Source organism: Doryrhamphus excisus, linkage group LG13 (assembly GCF_037039965.1).
Source record: "Doryrhamphus excisus strain RoL-2023G ecotype Guam linkage group LG13, RoL_Dexc_Guam_v1.1, whole genome shotgun sequence".
Taxonomy (NCBI): Eukaryota; Metazoa; Chordata; class Actinopteri; order Syngnathiformes; family Syngnathidae; genus Doryrhamphus; species Doryrhamphus excisus.
In genome coordinates this window covers 13,533,072-13,554,060 of record NC_136369.1, presented here as the reverse complement: position 1 = coordinate 13,554,060, position 20,989 = coordinate 13,533,072, and the positions used below count along the sequence as shown (strand labels likewise).

General features: G+C 39.0%; 1 protein-coding gene across 1 annotated transcript; it reads left to right on the top strand.

The window, feature by feature from the left end:
- The first annotated feature begins 1,328 nt into the window (after positions 1–1,328).
- On the top strand, positions 1,329–19,141 carry tspan15 (tetraspanin 15). Its single transcript, XM_058089657.2, has 8 exons — positions 1,329–1,498; positions 3,225–3,410; positions 4,925–4,999; positions 5,946–6,041; positions 12,698–12,811; positions 14,871–14,921; positions 16,474–16,590; positions 17,714–19,141. Exons 1-8 carry the CDS (start codon positions 1,409–1,411, stop codon positions 17,873–17,875), a joined length of 891 nt encoding a protein of 296 aa, XP_057945640.2. The 5' UTR covers positions 1,329–1,408; the 3' UTR covers positions 17,876–19,141.
- Positions 19,142–20,989: the final 1,848 nt, after the last annotated feature.

Genomic DNA, 20,989 nt, shown 5'->3' with positions numbered 1-20,989 from the left:
TGCCCTGTGATTGGCTGGCGACCAAATGAATGAATGAAAGTATAAAAATGTCTAAATTAACTGAGGTATTTAGAGATGTGGTGATGCTGGGAATTACTGACACTCTGTGTCAGTAATGTTAGTGTCAGTAATGAGGCAAACAAGCATCAAACTTGATAGCTGGAACAACAGGCTTTGATTGCAGGTATGAATTAACTCACAACAAACACCAAAACCTCTGAATAAAACATTGACAATACACGGCAAGACTTTGATTATTGTGTTTTGAATGTAAACCTAAAAATCTACTCATTTTGTAATAATGTTCACAGATGTGTCTTTTAATTTGTTGATGTAATAAATTTGTTGAATTCAAAAGATGCTTTTTGGCTTGCCTGTATACTTTCTGATAGGCCCTTGAGAAAAGGAAATGTGATAACCAAACCACTGAAATGTGTCACAAAGACATCAAAGATGACATTATTTTGGTTCTTTGTCCATACGAACAGTCTATACAAGCAAGCTCTGTTTCAGTTCCCTGTACATTTGATTTTCCTTGGTGCTCACGTTTTTAATGACCACTTATGACCACTTTTGTGTCTTTGGACCTTTTATCTCTCATGTTTGTGTATGTCCACCCTATCTATTGATCGATGATCAGTGCTTAAGGCATTGAGAAAAGCAACAACACATGACAAAATGAAAGGTTCAAGGTAACCTGAGGGAAATGCATATTGAGTGAAGACCATTAAAAGTTTGCTTCTGAATGCGCCTCACAAACAGTATTTTTAACATTGCACATTGGATAATGAAACAAAATGTGTTTGCATCAGTTTGTTGTTTTGATGTTTTTTTTTTTTAAATTGATTTGTAAGTTACATTAGGTTCATCTCACCTACATTTTCACAATATGTCTGGTTGTTGGTGTCTTTTTGCTGGTTCATCAGGGCATGAGATGTGTAACTAAAGATTTTGGTTGTAAATAGGGTTTTTAATAGGGTGTTTACTTGGTAGTTCATATAGCAATGCACTAATTTATGTTCCTCAGTCTGGACAAACACCATTTGCTTGTTTAAATGTCTCATTTTTGTGTATTGACTTCCTTATTCAGTACGTTCCATATAGTATCCCCTCCACCGAGGTCTCCTATATTGTTTCCAAAAAATATATATGTGCATATATGAGAGGTCTTGTTCAATGGACAAAAAATAGATACAGCCGGGATAGGCTCCAGCATACACGCGACCTTAGTGAGGAAAATTGATGGATGGCTAGTATATCGTCTTAGAAACCGAAACGAACGTCGTGATGTTTGTGAATGTCACTCTTAGGCGGTTAGACGGCACGCGCCTCCAGGTGTGCAGACAACTCCAGTGCGGAAGTGAGTCGCCAGTCAACGAGACGGTGATCCTGTCCTGCCAACAACACGATGCCTAACAATGACGGGACGCGTTACTGCCAGAGATTCTCCTACGTTTTCCTCAAATTCCTCCTCTTTTCCTACGCCATCGTTTGGTTTGTGAGTAGTTTGTTTTTTATACTTCGCTGTTGTGGTGTGCGCGTCACTCGACAGTGACACTTTGTTTACAAATCCGTTTGTTAGGTTTAATTGCATCACAGTGACAATGTACGAACTTCTACGACGTGCCCCCCCCCAAAAAAAAAATTATTGTAAGATAGTGATTTCGTCTCCAAAGCTTTTCCCACAACATGCCCACACCCTCTACTACACCTTCACCTTGCTCTCACCTGCACCATACAGTGTGAACACATGACAAGAAGAGATAACGAAGTTCCACACTTTGTACATATAACAAGGACTGATCTACCGTGACTCCAAAAATAGCTGTGTGGTTTTTATGACAATACGTATGAGACAATGTGTCAAGATTATGAGGCTAGTAGGCATGGCCCGGTATGAGATTCAGACAGCATGAAAGGGCAAAAATCTCAAGGTTTCAATGCATTTACAATTACAGCTATAAAATGTGTTATCTTAAAATATCTTTATTGAAAAGATAAAACAACTGTTTTTGTTGTGCCATTTTAAACAATAGAAAAAAATGCTACACTTGGAACATATATGTATTTAAATTAATAACTATTTCTAAATAAATATAAGGCAGTTAATGCAGTCTATGGTAGCTTATCCTGCGACTCAAAAAAAAAATCCAACACAAGGCAAAACGCAAACAAATGTGATCACTGGCTCAATAAGGTCACAACATAAAAAAAAACACTTATTGTATTGATTTGCTTGCGTCACAAGTTTCACTTCCGTTTCTGGGTCATGCGGTTGTTGTTAGCATCTGTTGCTAGCTGTTCAGTGGAGAGTGAACAGTGAACACTACTATGGGAAGCAGTTTCGGGCAAAACAATTCAAAAATCTGCACACACACTTGCAATGTACTCACACACATACTGATTTTTGGCACATATGCACCGAAATAGGGCAAAACACATACAAAAATCAGTACACATACACTGATAATGGGTACACACACACTTTGAACAAAGGTTATGCATGTTAAAAAGCTGTGTACACACACTGACAACTGGAAAGCACTTGTTTACAGGAAGCCTACCAGTGGTTCAGCTACTTCGGATTATGCCGCTTCAAAATAGTTTTTTCTATATTGTACATTTTTATAGGCTATGCTATAAAATGTCATACGTAAGAGACAAGGACTCAATGTTCATTATTTTGCATAAATTTACAATCTCGTAGAACAAACCACCTCACTTGCTTGATAAATTAGAGTTTTTGCATGTTTGAGTGTATTTTATTCTGAAACTCAAGACAGGAAGTTATAGTATCTGCATGATCAGGTGCCAGGTGCCATATAAAATAATGAATATAGTCAAATGTACACCAAATCTAATGGTGACTTAAGACTTTGTGTAGTGCTGTATATTCGTCATGCTTAAGTTGCCACAATATTAATATATTAAAAAAATATCAGTTAATGTATGAAAATATTAAAATGTTTGTGTGTGATTGTCGTAGTAGACTATACATAATCTCTCCAAACAAAACTGACTCTCTAGATTAGCTGTGACCAGCTATAGTAAACTTAAACAAGTCAGTTATTTACTTCACGACTACCCATTTCCATCAATCACTTCCATATTATTTCTAGTCTGAAAAGTTTTGCTCTGTCACATGCTGTGCATTTGAACACATCTTATTTTGCTTACTTCGCCTTGTGTTGAATTTCACCTGTCTTGTCTTGTCTTGTTTTCAGTTAATAGGCGGCTGCATCTTGGCGATAGGTATCTATGCTGAGGTGGAGCGGCAGCGCTACAAGACACTGGAGGGGGTGTTTCTGGCCCCTGCTGTGATCCTCATCCTCTTGGGAATAGTTATGTTCATTGTTTCGTTCATAGGAGTCTTGGCGTCTCTGAGGGACAATCTCGTTCTCCTCAAGGTGGTGAGTAGTGCACTGATAGTGTCACCCACGCAGATTGCTTTTTTTTCTGAACGTTGTTAAACAAAAGGGCAGCACTAAAACAGTACTTAAACACTGATTTAAAGTATGAGAAGGATGCTTGACTTCATATCACGGCCTACATATACATACAGTGTATATATTTGAGCATGAAAGGACGTGACTATAAATTACACGAGTGGGTCCCCCATGGCTTGTGTTGAAAATGCTTTGGAATACATGCTACCATACATGTAATAGAAATATTCTCAAAGTTTAATCATCGTTTTTTAGACTTTTAAAAAAATGACAGTGGGTGTTTTGTCGAACGCATTGTGCTATGTGAGACAATTCAAGTCAATTTGACTTAAAGTGGACCTATAAATGTAGTTAGAATGTTCTATTCTCGTGTTAAACGATGCCAAAGTTTCAAATAATGAGGTTTGTGCATTTGGAAGTGAACCCTAAAAGAAATTTAGAATGGCTCAAAACACTCTGTTTCAAAAGGCGTGGTAAAACTGCCCCTTTGTGATGTCACAGAGGGACGGACTTCCTTATTGGGCATGGCTGTAAACCAGCAAAGCTCTCTGCCCCTCTGTTTACATAGCTAGTAATGCCTCGTACGGGAGTTCCTGATTCCCTACCAGCAAAAGAAATGCATTTTAATCTGTCAACGGCATTTCACACTGGATTATTTTGTGAACATGGGTCAGTATGCAGCTGTAATGGAGCAAAAGTGCTTGCGTACAGGGAGCAGGGTTGCTAATGGCTGTTTCCCACCACAATTAGTGGCCACATTAGACGTTACAGATGCTAAAATGCTAAAGGTACTTACCATTGAGAGACGTCTTGAAGTAACCATTTTTCTTGAGAAACTTCGGACGGTCTGGTCTTTACTTCTGGATCGGATTCGGAATCCAACCCATACGGCTGTATGTTAAAAGCCGACATTTTAAAAAGATATATCGCCTTTTATTATCAACTCCAATACCATTCTCAGCTAGTGGTGAGTGTGACCAACCACAGTGGAGTGGGCGTGCCTGCACCCGGACCGTGGGTGGAATAAACCACGAAATCCTAAGAAATACATCTGAAAGGTGCAGATTCTGGATGAGCTATAAAGCTTTGTGTGCTGGTTATCGTGTCTAGCTGCTCTACAGGGGTCCACAACTCAATACAAAGGGCTGAAAAAAGAGCATAATAGGTCCCCTTTAAGGGGTAAAAAAATATATATGGCGTTTAATAACAGTACCATTATGTGGTGTACTTGTCAGAAAAATAGTAGTACAGGTTGCCTGTTTCGCACCCTTTTGTGTGAAGTGGTTCCATGCAAGCGTTAAGAAAATAGATGTGTGAAAAAACATTTACATATTAATGTAGTATGTCACTGATGATAAAGAGTGAACTCTGGTATATACCAATATACAATATTTAAAACCAATATTGTAATATTGGTTTTAAAAACAGTATTATTAAGCCACACTGTGTCTTAATTGTTGCCATCTTATTGGTTACAGTTCATGTACACGCTGGCTGTGTGTCTCATCCTGGAGCTGCTAGGAGGAATCCTGGCCCTTGTGTTCCGCAACCAGGTGAGTTTCTTCAACTGATGCTTCGACAAAATGTGTGATGCACTATTAGCTTTCTTTCCATTTGGAACTTCAGTCAGTAGGATCCTCTTCTTTGGTGTAACCACAAACTTTTGAAACTCTATCCAGCTTGGTAGTATCACCCCCAAATTTAAACATGGGGTACATTTTGGAATATAGTAAGTCACATCAAGCATGAATATATTGGCAAATTTACTATCTGTGAATGGTTTTCTGATGGATTATCCACTTGGGCATCTCTGTGTGGAGTTTGCATGTTCTCCTCGTGCGTGCATTGGTTTTCTCCGGGTACTCCAATTTCCTCCAATATTCCAAAATCGTAGCGGCAGAGAAAATAGATGGACGGATTGGCTGGATGAATGGTTTTCCGTTCCTCACTACTGCTGAAGAACAACCAAAGCTATCCGAAGACCATTCGGTTTGTCGGCTCCATGGGAGTTGCAAGTGGCTGTATACCAGTAGATGTAAATGTAGCATGGCGTGCCCTTTATATTTGACAGTTACATCGATTAAATTTTATCACTTTGCTATAACTCACCAAGGACCACACACACTCATGCGCACACGCACACACACACAATGTAACATCATGGAGCTACTCCTTGTCACTGCTGATAAATAAACATTCAATGGAACGCTCTATGGTACTGAACTTCCAACTTTTTTTTTGTCTTTCTCTGGATGCTCGGACACTTGGCTTGATGTGATCCTGCTGTGCCAGATTGCGACTGGCAGATGTGGGCTGTCAGAATGTCACATTTCCATTTCCACTTGATTGCATCAGTCACCTTGACAAACCCCAAAATGTCATCCTCAAACTTGCCATTTTGACATCAATTTTACACAGTTATTGGAATATGATGCTAACATTGTCTCCCTATTATTATATATAAACGACTTGATTCTCTATTTTTTTCTTACTCACCAGACAGTGGATTTACTGAACAAGAACATCCGAAGAGGCATAGTCAACTACTACGATGACTTGGACTTCAAAAACATAATGGACTTCGTTCAAAGGAAGGTAGAGTCATTTTACTTGAGTGCTTTCAGTCTACAATCCTGCTGAGGAATGACCATTACAATTCTCTACCAATATTTCTTGGCTACGGTTAACTGCGCTATTAACTGCGCGTTTGTGTCAAAAATAATACCATCACACTAGAGCCATCACATTTTACCTGCTTCCATGTACACCACGCTTATGCACAATCTCACAGCCTGAGGCAGAAGTTCTCATTACTGGCTCTTATCAAAGCACATTGAGATGAATTGTCTTCTGGCTGCAGATGCATCTTACATTGAGATTAGGTGGACTGCACAAAGATTAGAAAATGTCTTTTAGGCAGGTTGGGCTGGCAAGGTTGCTGCACAGCATATGGTTTTGTGAGGCTATTGCGTCAAAATAGGTATTTCCCATGACGTCCGTTGTTAGCTAGCTCATATTCACTTGTTTTCTTGGGTTATAATGCACAGAAAAGGGAAATAAATATGTGTTCATGTTTCACACAAGGATTGTGAATGATGTGTTTAAGGGTTGTGCAAGTGCTCTGAAGAATCTTAGTATGGAAAACTTACTATCTTGATTGAGTTGTGAGGTAGGCTAAATAGTGGACAGCAACCTCAGTTCATCAATATGTAATGAAGGGATTTCTATATGTGACCGTATCAAATTACATGTCTGATAAAAAAGTGTATCCGGAGGGTTTTTAAATGTCTAAAGTCCAATCATTTTAATTTAAGGCCTTTACATTGAAGCTAGCAACACACAACAAAAGCTGTCAACCATGTACTGTATGTCGACGTCTGCTCAAGCAGGCATGTTTATTCAGTTTTTTTCTAATTGTGACAAATATAGCCATTTTGTACAATTTGTCATTTTCAAACACTATGATAGCTTTCAAAAATTTCATCTGGAGGGAGTTACACACAGTCTCTCTTAAAATGTTAGATCGGGGGTATTCAACTGAAATTGAAATGGGTCCAGATGCACAAAATCACCTCAAGCTAAGCGCCTCTCCCCAACACACACGCTTTCTACACCATTGGCTTAGGAATATAGGAATAAGAACCACTGACTTACGGTATCAGAATTTGTTTGGTTTGTTCATATTGGCCTCCGAGACTGCTTATTTTCTGTGACCTCAGTTCAGACTTAAGTATGTTTGGTCACAAATGTTGTGCTACGTCTCATAGTGGTCAGCTGGGATAGACTCCGGCATACGGACCGCAACCTGAGTGAGAAAGAATATGGATGGAGTCTGTCCATTCTGGGTTGAAAGCTTTATTTTTGGCTTCCACCTGATGCTAATCAGCAATCCTTTGATTTGTGACAGCTTATGTCACAGCCAGTGGCTTATTTCAAGATGACCTTTTCCTTCATGTACTCCAATGGAAATATGACATTTACAGTCATATTTTTAAAAGGGCTTGTAGATGCTCTGTTTGAAAATAACATGGATACATTATATGTTGAAACATATGGGAATCCATAAAATACAGCTAATATCATACACATTGTATTTTCATAAAATTGTTGCAGTAAAATTATCTTTTTCCACACACAGTTTATTAGAGCAAACTAAAAGGATATATGGATGTACTGTGTATATGTATGATGACATGTGTGTATGTATATATATGTGTATATACGTATGTATGTATGTATGTATACAGTGTGTGTGTGTACCTTGCATTCAAAAGGGAAAACAAAAGTAAATTGCCAATAAATATAAGAACACTGCCGTACATTAAGAATAACAAAATGGGTAACGTAGCAACAGTTACCTGTTTTGTTATCACTCCTTTTGATCAACCACATTTCCATAGTCTTGTGGTTGTTTGACACCAAAATTATCAGGCATATTTACAAGTTCAGTACAATTTATATTACACTTTCAAGACAGCAAGTACTGTGTTTGTAAAAACATGGAAATAGATCAATAATCGGCATCAAAGAAAAGCACAATAGGACAGCGTAATTGAAGTCGCACAAACCTACTGCAGGCCATAAAAGGAAAAACATCTTTAAAAATTCATGTTTCATCACTTGACTGTAAATTTGATGAGTAAATCAGAAGCGTGGTCTGAGCGTTTGGTGGTCACCGGTTGCCTTATAGTAGGTTCAATCAGTCACTGCGCCACTCTCTGCTGCTTCAGGCACCTGTGTTGCACAGGCCTTAATTAATCCACGATGTGTGTGAGCAGGCTGGCTCAGTGTAGGCGGGAAGGATCCATTCATCACCCCGAGCAATACTCTTACTGTAGATGCACTCATTCTACTGCTGAACTTGTTTTAGTCACTCTGAAGAGTGTACTTACTGTATTATTGAGATAATTGCTAAGGAATTATCCCATTGTTCAGACCAAAATAATTGACCTATCCAGCTGCATGGGCTTGCTGAATCTAGTGTGGACTTTTCCTTCTATCATCACAATCCAAAATGAATATATTTCCCACTTTCTGCAGATGCCTGAAACCTACTCTTACAAAGAACTCACTAGAATACTTCAAGTTACAATTAACAATTACGCATTTCCTCAAAGGAGTAGGAAGAAGAATAGCTTATTTAATCCTACTCCCTCGCCATTTCATATCAGTTGATAAGGCATTTATTCACTTTTTGATATCAGTTCACTTTTTGTGTGGCATTGTTACTCGGCGATGACTTGCGAGACCACGACTGAGACCACCTCAGTCATCTTTGAAATTAATTCATAATTATACAGCAAGCATTACTTGATTAGGTATACTGTTCATTTTTTGTTGGGTCTATAAGAGCGTTGATAAAACTCTGTCCTCAGAACCTAAATCAACATAATGCTTTAAAATTGAGATTTATAGCAAATCTTCTGATGCCAGACTGATAGGGCCCCATTAAATGTGATGTGGAAGCGGCTTTTCAGTAACAGATGTGTCTGTGTTTATATTTACAACCAAAGCTCATAGGTTGATGACAAGTTTAGCGTTAAGCATCATAAAATCCTATCTGTATCCTCTTTACTGCTACACCATCATTTCTTTGGCCTCCTGTTTCCTTAGTTTGGATTGTGACCCAAAGTCAGAAAACAGACAAACAAACAAAACCATGCTGTGGGGAGGCACAAGGCACGGCAGTAAACTCCTTGCACACGTCTGCATACTGATCGCTCACTTGGCAAACAGCAAACTAAACTAAACAGACTTAATTTATTCCATTCCTTTCTAGCCCATCATTTTAGAACTATTTTTTATCTTTGACTTTGTGGCACATTTTTTCAGCTCACTTTCCCCCTTCTGATAAAATATTTATTGTGGGTACATAATGACAAAGCACAGCTCCTGGTGTGGCTCTGAATGTTTTTTCCAAGAGGCACTTTATTCGAAAAATGGATACGTTCCAGTTGATGCTTTTAAAATTTCCAATTGTAGAATTGGTCCTATTATGACAATATTTACAGTGAAGAAAATAAGTATTTGAACACCCTGCTATTTTGCTATTTCTCCCACTTAGAAATCATGGAGGGGTCTGAAATTTTCATCGTAGGTGCATGTCCACTGTGAGAGAGATAAACTAAAAAGAAAAATCCAGAAATCACAATGCATGATTTTTTAACAATTTATTTGTGTGATACAGCTGCAAATAAGTATTTGAACACCTGTGTATCATCTAGAATTCTGACCCTGAAAGACCTGTTAGTCTGCCCATTAGAAGTCCACCTGCACTCCATGTATCATCCTGAATCAGATGCACCTGTTTGAGGTCGTTAGCTGCATAAAGACACCTGTCCACCCCATACAATCAGTAAGACTTTAACTTGTAACATGGCGAAGACCAAAGAGCTGTCCAAAGACACCAGAGACAAAATTGTACACCTCCACAAGGCTGGAAAGGGCTACGGAGCAATTACCAAGCAGCTTGGTGAAAAAAGGTCCACTGTTGGAGCTATCATTAGAAAATGGAAGAAGCTAAACATGACGGTCAATCTCAATCGGAGTGGAGCCCCATGCAAGATATCACCTCGTGGGGTCTCAATGATTCTAAGAAAGGTGAGGAATCAGCCCAGAACTACACGACAGGACTTGGTCAATGACCTGAAAAGAGCTGGGACCACCGTTTCCAAGGTTACTGTAGGTAATACACTAAGACGTCATGATGTGAAATCATGCATGGCACGAAAGGTTCCCCTGCTTAAGCCAGCACATGTCAAGGCCCGTCTTAAGTTTGCATATGACCATTTGGATGATACAGAGGAGTCATGGGAGAAAGTTTTATGGTCAGATGAGACCAAAATAGAACTTTTTGGTCATAATTCCAATAAGCGTGTTTGGAGGAAGAAGAATGAAGAGTACAATCCGAAGAACACCATCCCTACTGTGAAGCATGGGGGTGGTAGCATCATGCTTTGGGGGTGTTTTTCTGCACATGGGACAGGACGAGTGCACTGCATTAAAGAGAGGATGACTGGGGCCGTGTAGTGTGAGATTTTGGGGAACAACCTCCTTCCCTCTGTCAGAGCATTGAAGATGGGTCGTGGCTGGGTCTTCCAACACGACAACGACCCGAAGCACACAGCCAGGAAAACCAAGGAGTGGCTCCGTAAGAAGCATATCAAGGTTCTAGCATGGCCCAGCCAGTCTCCAGACCTGAACCCAATCGAAAATCTTTGGAGGGAGCTCAAACTCCGTGTTTCTCAGCGACAGCCCAGAAACCTGACTGATCTAGAGAAGATCTGTGTGGAGGAGTGGGCCAAGATCCCTCCTGCAGTGTGTGCAAACCTGGTGAAAAACTACAGGAAACGTTTGACCTCTGTAATAGCAAACAAAGGCTACTGTACCAAATATTAACATTCATTTTCTCAGGTGTTCAAATACTTATTTGCAGCTGTATCACACAAATAAATTGTTAAAAAATCATGCATTGTGATTTCTGGATTTTTCTTTTTAGTTTATCTCTCTCACAGTGGACATGCACCTACGATGAAAATTTCAGACCCCTCCATGATTTCTAAGTGGGAGAAATAGCAAAATAGCAGGGTGTTCAAATACTTATTTTCTTCACTGTACATGGTGGGTAACCTTATCAAAACAACGACTGGTTATTTGACTTTTGCCAATTCACTTCAAGGGGCGTGATGCACAGACTACAGTAATTTGCAAACTGCAAACCCATTATTAATTTAGCACATTGCATAAACAGGGGAAACGGCATCAAATATTTTTTGTCGTCTGTTGTGTACAAAACACAATCTGATATAAATGTCGCTAAAGACGAAGTAAATACTATGAAATGGTGGAACTTGCGTTTCAGCTGCTGTGTACTGTATAACATGTCATTGTGCACCAAACACATTTTGCTGCATCCATTCTGTGACAAAGCGTAGTTCACACTGAATGTATTGCAACATTTTTGGGAGGTACCACGATATTACTATATCAAATTTAAATTTAGCTGAGTCTTGGTTAAAAAGCTACAAACCTTATACCATATACTTAAATACACTTGTCCTAAATTGTAAAGCACATTTATTTATTTAGCTTTACTTGTTTTTTTCAGATTTAGAGATTGATGGACTTTTATTAAACAAAACTTACTATTGTGCCCCTGAAATGACCAGGAAAGATCTGCTCTAAATGTCCTACTTTAGGTTCAGCTGTAATATACCGTATTTTCCGGACTATAAGTCACACTTTTTTTCATAGGTTGGCTGTTCCTGCGAGTTATACTCCAGAGTGACTTATCAATGAAAAAGCTGTTTATGTTATACACTGGACACCTTTTCTGTTCATGTTACCTATTCATCCTGTTCTCTATTCTTTTATCAATGTTAGAACTTGCCTTCCAAGAGGATGTAATGTTTGTAAAATAAATTACCCACAAAAAATGCAACTTATACTCCAGTGCGACTTATGTAGTATGTTTTTTTTACCTAACTATGCATTTCTGGCCTTGAGCAACTTATAGTCCAGAAAATACAGTATATTACAGTTCAGAGAAAATATTATATAAACGTTCACTAAAAATAATTGAACTTCCACTGTAAATGACATTTATTTTCATAATGTATACATTTTCACAAAATTGCCAATTTTTAAGACAGTTCAGTTTGCAATGTCATATGTGGTGAGCTATTTCAATTTTGTCGGTTAATTGCAAACTGCTGCAAATAAAAACCAAAGTGCAAATAAATGTAATTCATAATGAGGGTTGGATAATCTTGAGTGCAACTATCTACATACCTAAATATCAATACATACTATACATACTATAAATATCATCTCGATTACATTTTGCAAGTAACTTGCCCAGCACGTTTCAGGTTGCTCTTCTGTTGGGAGATGATACTGTGTACTGGTGGACCCCACTGGTGGTCATTTAAGCTGTCAAGTTTATAGTACCTTGTCAATGTGGTGCTTTTTATGTATGTGGTACCTCCCCTCAGGAAATGTTGCTATTAATGTTGCCCTTGAGTTTTAGCTCTTTTCACAGGCGCTACAACCACCTGGACCCTGATTTTTAACTGCATGGAAGGACAAACACAGGCTCATAATTACATGCAAATTGTCCTGTTAATTATGTCTCATTTCAGGCCCTCAATGTTTTTGGCATCATCCCAAGCACATCAGAAACATTTTGTTTGTACTCTCCATCATTTAGGTTTTTTTCACCTCCCTCTGTCGTTTCTCCTTTCTCTTGACAGTTTAAGTGTTGTGGCGGCCAAGACTATAAAGACTGGTCAGTCAACATGTACCACAACTGTTCTGCTCGGGGTCCACTGGCCTGTGGAGTGCCATATACCTGCTGCGTTACTAAGGTGAGTGGTACATTATTGTACACAAACATATTACATCACAATGTACTTAGACAACATGAACTTGATGAATGCATTTACCAGTTGCGGGAATGCCAAGTAAATCCCTCTGCAGACGTAAATCTGTTGCACTAATGTGAATTGAATATTGATCCACCTTGGTCATTACATCTACAAGAAGTGAAAATGAAAGAAAAGAGAGTTGTTTCCTCCTTTGCAGCTATAACAACTTCACTGAGAAATCTTTCTACAAGATGTCGGTCTGTGTCTGGGGGAATTTGTGTCCATTTGTGAGGTCAGAGGTCCTGAGAAAGGCCATGTCGGTTCTATTTCATCATCCAAACCCATTAAAACGTGCCTTTATGAAACACAAAAGTGCATCCCCTAACATGTTCCTACAAATTGGAAGCCATATTACAATCGTCCCTAACCACTTTGCAGTTTGAACACTTAAAAAAAAATGAATTAATTGATGGTCGCTGCTCCGTGGTTGACTAGTCAACTATAAGTCATCTACAGTATTCTGGTCGCTGGTGGAGCTAGATGTTTATCATTGGGGTGGTGAAGATGAGACCATTACCTGAAAAGTCTAGATGGCCAGTGGGTTGGCCGGAGAGCGGCCATGGCCACCCCATGCTGCCCCACTGCTCAGCGGCAGTAATGTTGCATTGAGACATTATCTCGCCTTACGTTACGTAACATTAACCAAGCATGGAGTCAGCCATGAAAAAAATAGCCGTGCAATTAAAATTCAGGGGGAAATTCGGATACAATGACCCAGAAAATGAAAAAAATAGAGGACCTTTGAAATTTTCCTGATAGGAAGACAACAAATGAAGCGAAATGGAAAAGAAGATTAGTGGTTTGATGCATTCAGGCTAACACTGTCTCCACATGATACCTGTCAGAACATTTCCAAAGTTTATTCCCTTAATTGTCATGGCCCTGAAACATCACAAATAATCATCATATGCAGAGTAATAAATACCACAAGCTGGCACTCGCACAACTTAACTCAATGAGTGTATGTGAAATCTGCTCATTTTATAGGCAGGCCGGCCAGGGAAATGTTGGATTGATTGTATTTGCATTCAACTGGGAGTGCACCAATTACAATTTTCTGGCTGATCACCGATCTTTAAAGGGGACAGGGCCTGACTTTCAGACATTTGCAGAGGTAGATCAGCTGGGTTTCATAAATAAGGATAAGTTTATTGATTTGGCATGTTTACATTCAACCCTGAGTCAGAGTAGTTGTTTAAGCTCATCGCCACATATGGGCCTCAAGTCTGGAGGAGTCTCCTCCTAAAGCACTGCACACAAAAGGGCGACAATTTGGCAAAAACATTCACCTGCCTGACAAAAGCCATTCTGACAAATGGAGCACTGACTGTTTTTTAATGTCAAATTGGACCACATCAGATTGACTTGAAATTTCTCACATGGCCTAATGCCCTCTGCAAAACCCCCAGTTTAACTTTAGGATGTTTAACCGAAATGCCACAAAATTTGATACACAACTTTAGGAGGGTGGCAAGCACATGTCGTGTGTAAAATTTTAACAAGTTAAGTTATAAAACATTGCTGCCATTGAGCAAGATGTCTTTGCAGGAGCACAAGTGCAACGTAACTACTGTTTGAGCCATTGAGCATTTGTCTCATGATTATAAAACTCTGAAGATATCCGTCACACCTGAGGTGTGTCTGTGCGATCACACTCACTTGTGTCTTCTGCGTTGTTTTTCTCTCCTCACTTACAAAGAACTACATTTCTTTATTGGAGATAATGGCATTTTTCACAAAATGCTCCTGGTTGGCAAATCGTATGCAGTTTAAAGTGATGCTTCAATGATGTGATGATTAAAGGCAGAAGATGGAATTGCACATTGACTGATTAATCCACCTCCCCTCGTCCCCTCCTCCTGTACCAGATGGCCAGACCGGTGGTAGCTCATCTTGGGACCATATATATGTCAATATTTATGGCAGACATTGTCTTGTTTTTTTCGCAGACTCACATGTCTCACATTCATCTAACTCTTGATCCTGTTTTCATTTTCAGCCCAATGAAGTAGACAATACTTTGTGTGGATACAAGGTGTTGGCAAATGAGGTAAGGCAAGGCTAGAAAACTGTCCAAAATATTTCTAGATGTGATATAGACTGTGTTACTAGCAAGAGCTGTATTAAAGTGGTAGCCAAAGGCAAACATTATAAAGTCAGTGTGCGTTTATGCATTGTCTGGTGATTAGCATTCAGTTGCATTGAAGCTGGAGTTAATCTCTTTCATATGCCATGTGTTACTTCTTTCTAGAGTGCTGATAAACTCATTTTAATAGATAGTTTGTGGCACGTTATTGTTGGCTTGAAAAACAACAGTAGTGTTTTTTCTAAAAGGAAACCTAAAGCTATTACAGTGTGTTTGCAGCTTGCCAATTGCAATTGCAAAAGACATAGATACAAATACAATATACACAACTAACAGATAACATTGAAGGAACACCGTGATATTAAAAATAAAATGTTTTTCTGTCGCACACATGCTGGAAGTGGTGTAGAAGTAATCTTAAAAAAAGATTAAGATTAAGATATGCCTTTATTCATCCCTCAGTGGGGAAATTTGTATTGCACAGCAGCAAGAGTACAGAATCAGTTAAGCAGTACAAAATACACAATATAGAAAAATAAACAATATAAACAACCCAAGTATTAACAAAAATCAACAGTTTTTCCCAGAGTTATATACAATACAGTATGTAGACAATATGAAACGAGATGAGATATATAACCAGTCTATACACTGAGATCCTGTTAGAGAGTTAATATGAGGCATTATGGAAATACTTCACATAGAACTTAGTATATTGCATTTAGAGCCCTTAATATTGCACATGGAGGTTGATCAGATATTGCACTGTGAATGGGGTCTGGAGTAACTACGTATACTGAATATAAAAAACAAAGTATTACACAGATGTACATAGTGGTGTAGAAATCTATTGGGAGCGGTGCTGGTTGTACAGCCTGACAGCTGCAGGAAGAAAGGACCTGCAATGGAACAATGGATGAATAACAAGATGGCATAGTTATGGCATCATTGTTAACAACTATAGAGCACTGGAATGAGGGGAAAATATGACTCTGTTTATATAATAAAATGTAAAAAAATTCATTCATTTTCTACCGATTTTTCCTCACGAGGGTCGCAGGGGGTGCTGGAGCCTATCCCAGCTGTCTTCAGGCGAGAGGCAGGGTACACCCTGGACTGGTCGCCAGCCAATCACAGGGCACATATAGACAAACAACCATTCACACTGGAGTCACCAATTAACCTAGAATGGTTTTGGAATGTGGGAGGAAACCGGAGTACCCGGAGAAAACCCACGCATGCACGGGGAGAACATGCAAACTCCACACAGAGAATAACATCCATTCATTGCAACTGGACTGTTTAGGTTGTAGGTTGTAGCATCCATTATTCCCCCAATAGACCGACTGAACAACCTGAACAGTCCAGTTCCAATCGATTCAGTGCCCTGGTTTGAATACGATTATTCACAGACAATGTTTCAACAAAGAACATCGTGCCAGGCTGCCAGCTCATTTGGCCTCTTTGTCTAATTTCTCTTACTATTGTTGCCATTCCTCCCCTGTCACCACGGTAGCGTTTGGACCTGATTGACGTCATCCACATCAGAGGCTGCACCGACGCCTTCTTCATCTGGCTCACGGACAACTATAAAATTATAGCGGTACTTCTGCTGGGGATTCTGCTGCCTCAGGTACACACACACGCACAATATGCATTTTTTTTATTGTATTTGCAACAGATGCAGGGCATTTGTTGTTAAAATGATGTATTAAAGAGAAGCAACATTATATCGCCCTGCATTTGTAAATGAAAAACACCTTTCTTGAAAGTTGGAAGCCTACCTCCCTATTCAGCAGTCTGTGTGGTGCATCCCAGTGGTGAAGTGGGATTACATTTAAATATCTTCTTGACTGTAACTGACAAACATGTCTCTTTGGTGGAATGCATTTCACGCTCATCGGTTTCATTTACTTCCCTTTGCTCAAACTCTGTTTGATTGAGGGAAAATAGATTGGGGGTCTTGCGCCAGTAGCTCCTAACCATGTTTCTATTAGCTTTCCAAAGGTTTTATTCATTTATTATCAACTCCTAGACCCACAAAATTAGAAAGTGTGGTTCGGCAGTAGTCCGGAAGTACTGAGTGTGACCAATCCCAGCGGATTGCGTGTGCTCGGAGGCGGGCTGTGGGTGGATTAAATTAAAACAGACAGTTTTGGAAATCCACCGAAACACAGCTGGAATATGTGCAAATTCTGGAAGAATCATTTGTCATGTCTTATAAGTGTAAAGGTGACTATAGGGGTGTTATAATATGTCTATAGAGCTCTAATAACGGTAAAAAAAACATATTTTGAAGGTGATGAACAGGTTTTCTATGTTCCAACTATGAAAATATTCTATGTGCTAACATTAAATTCCACTTTGCGGAAATTCACCTATCACGGTTGTGTCTGGAACCAATTAACCATGATAAACGAGGGACGACTGCATTTAAATTTTTTTGTTTTTAAATCTTATTTTATTTTTGAGTTATCTCACCCTCTCTGTTGTAGTTCATTCATCCCAAAGATGTTTGGACTTCACACCAAAAATCATCCAAACATGCCTATAAGGATCTTCCTTAGCAAATGCTGCATTGGTGAGGCATTTGGATGCAGAAACCCCAAACTGTTTCCACAAATTTGGAAGCTCTTAAATGTATTTTTAAATCCCTTTTTACTTTAAAATATCTAATAAATAATAATAAAAATAAAGATATAGTGACTTCAAAGACATCGGTCACATGTGAATCCCCCTTCATTTTGTCTCCTTAGTTATTCGGTGTAGTCATCGCCTGGTTGTACATCACTCGAGTGGAAGACGCCATCAGTGAGTACGGTCACTACATGGATGCCCTGATGGAGGTGGACGGGAGACAAGTCAAGAAGCAGAGCCGCATGGCTGAGTGTTTCTTGTGTATGCCAGAGATAGACTGATGAAGAACAGCAAACAGCTTGATGCTCTATAGAATGACCATTCAGACCAACTATTTCACACCAGCCTACCGTAGAAAGGGATTTCTTCTCAGAGCTTTATTTAGGTGCTCTCAGCTGCACTGTGCTCAGGGACAAACAACATCAAGTGACATGCTGAACAAATGAAACAACTTCTTAAACCCCCCACCACCGCCAACAGAAATGCATCGCCACGACACGATAACTTGTTCATCTCATCAGCTGAGCCTGTAGATTTGATTAATCAACATTTGCAATTATGTGTGAAACATGCCCATTTTTACAGTATTTTATTCACAAAATGATAAAACAATTATATTACATATTTGTATGTATTAGCAGCTCCAAATTTTAAATCAAGCTAAAAGATAACACACATGCAAAAATGTATTTGCCTAACACTAATCGATTGGAATCACAAGATAAGCTTGTTATTATGAGCCAAGAAGGGCTGCGTTCAGAGATACCACATAATTTCAGTAGAATTCACGTTTTGAGTGTTGATGTACATTCTGGGATTTCACAGCATAGTCACGTAAAGTTAGGAAACTACTGAGTGATAAGAATATCCACTTTTTATTTGTCTTATTTCTGTTTTAAACCACACATACACGCATCATAAATACATTATTGTGATTTTCGGACTGTCAGTCAACGCACCTCACAGCGGTCGAGTGACAAAGAGGAAATGTTGTTTGTGTTGGAATTGCACTGCTGTTGTTGTGGCTTGACATGATGGGCATGTGTTAATTACGCAAATTTTTAAAAATAATTTAATTAGTTACCGCCGTTAACCCACTATTTCTGACGGCCCTAGTTTTTATGAACATTGAATATATTGTGTGCTGTAAACAAAAGCGATGTGAAGTTTAGTGGCGTTACTGTCATTCATGCTATTGTAATTTGATGCCATTGCAGGGTTATACAGTGCAAACAATAATATGTTGCATACCACGCACATGAAGTAGATACTTGACTGATGTGCATGCACTCCTTTTTACTGAATAATGTGCCTTTGACTAACTCGTATTTATGTAGTAGTTTTAACTTTACCTCAGTTTGACACAGTTTGACAACACATAATTAATCTTAATTTCTTTTTTTTTTAACGCATTAGTCTGGATAAAACTGTAGAAGTAGACTATTGCCTATTTGTTTTTGGTTGTTTGAAATGAAGTGACTTTGACATGGATGCTTCTTGTAAGGGGGTATTTGGGAGTGGGGGATAACTAAATAAATGATTTCTGACATCACATCATGCTGCGTGTGGAAAGGCATCATCCTGAGTCGCTTAGAACATCCCATAAATAACCACAGCGGTTTATTTTTCTCGTCAAACTCTTACACACAGCACCCAATGATGACAAACATGTAAGTTGTTTGCAAATGTATTAACAGGCAAAGGTTATGAATACATTGTGTATGTGCATGGGATTTTAATTTGCAAACTGGGTACTGTGAATGCTTTTGGGATAAATGGTCGGAAGGAAGTGGTCATATTGCTCCACACTCTGAGGTTAAAAATAACTTAGTAGAATAATTTGGTCTACTCACTTACGTATTACTGGGCTTAGTTTCAAAGCTAATTTGTCTCTTGGACTGGATGTCCTGCTGTGTATTTAACCTTTGCATAATGCAGATGGGAGCAAAGTGGACTGAAACGCATGCCCTGTATCATGTGCTGATTTGTCACAGTCACCACATGATAATGTCATATGGGATCATATGGGATCAGAAGTTCCACTGCGCTTTACCACAGCACTGCTTTTTGCGCCTTTACCAAACAAATCAAATGCATTCCAATATGGAAGCGAATTAAAGCATATTTAGTACTATATGCCTAGTAAGGAAGTTCATAAATCACAATTTTGTCAAAAAAAATAAAAAAAGAGGTAACATTTTTGACACTGCTGGGTTATGTTGCTGCATGGAAGCACCACCAAATGACTTCTTCTCTGATTTTGGATTATCATTTACAATAAAACTGACTGTAATTGTCGCTGAGCTGGTTTGGAATGTTGGCAACATGGCTCAGCTGGCATCAGTTAGACAAACGGAAGAGAATCAAATCAAATGTTCTCATTTGGCTACTACTAGTTCTGGTCAAATGACGCTAAATATGAGCTTGACATTTACAGACCTAGACCTAGCTCATCATCCTGGCAAATGGTATACGTATGTGCTGGCTCATTATTTAATCTAGCCCAATATAATCTTGATTATTTGGAGACGTCCAAATTCATTTGGAGGTCATGCAGGTAAACAAAGCTATGGAAGTTGCTGTGCAAGTGGGCAATGCTCTCTATTTTACCAGTCTAATTCTCTTGGCTCTGTCAAACTAATAACTGTGCCATGACAACAAACGTTCTGTTGCCCTCATATATTAGTCTGCTAATTAGTCCACTCTGGTGCTGGCATTTAGCAGACAGAAAAACACTCGATAAACAAATAGGGAGATTGAATACGCATAAACAAGACTGCAATCACTCCCAAAATGGGATTTCTGGTAAACTTCCATGCTTGTAAACCACTTTTCTTGTTACACAATCTTAAGTAAAATGTTGACATTGGTGAATGGTGGAAGTTCCATACTACCCCCTATAAGAGTTTGTATGATACTATACTACACACGGTATGTATTCTGAAAGAACTGCCCCTCCTCCAGGGGACTGACTGTAATTACACTGTGTGTTGTGTGTGTGCAGTGCAGTGAGAGATCCTGAACCAATGAGCCTGAAAATTGAAAGCTTGAAAAACTAAATTAGCAGAAGCCTATAAACACATTTTTTTATAATATGCACAAAAAGTGAGAAATGATATTACATGTCCCTGACTGTTCGTAGAAAATATATATATATATATATATATATATATAGTATATTCATATAGCAGGCTGCATGGCGGTTAAGTGGTTAGTGCACAGGCCTCACAACTAGGAGACCCGAGTCGATTCCACCCTCAGCCATTTCTGTGTGGAGTTTGCATGTTCTCCCTGTGCATGCGTGGGTTTTCTCCGGGTACTCCGGTTTCCTCCCACATTCCAAAAACATGCTAGGTTAATTGGTGACTCCAAATTGTCCATAGGTATGAATGTGA

What these genes read in the sequence shown, in the direction of transcription:
- tspan15 (XM_058089657.2), top strand. Translation starts at nt 1,409, where the DNA reads ATGCCTAACAATGACGGGACGCGTTACTGCCAGAGATTCTCCTACGTT. An exon ending in CCTACGCCATCGTTTGGTTT is followed by an intron (nt 1,499 to 3,224) that starts GTGAGTAGTTTG and finishes TCTTGTTTTCAG; the next exon opens with TTAATAGGCGGCTGCATCTT. An exon ending in ACAAGGTGTTGGCAAATGAG is followed by an intron (nt 14,922 to 16,473) that starts GTAAGGCAAGGC and finishes TCACCACGGTAG; the next exon opens with CGTTTGGACCTGATTGACGT.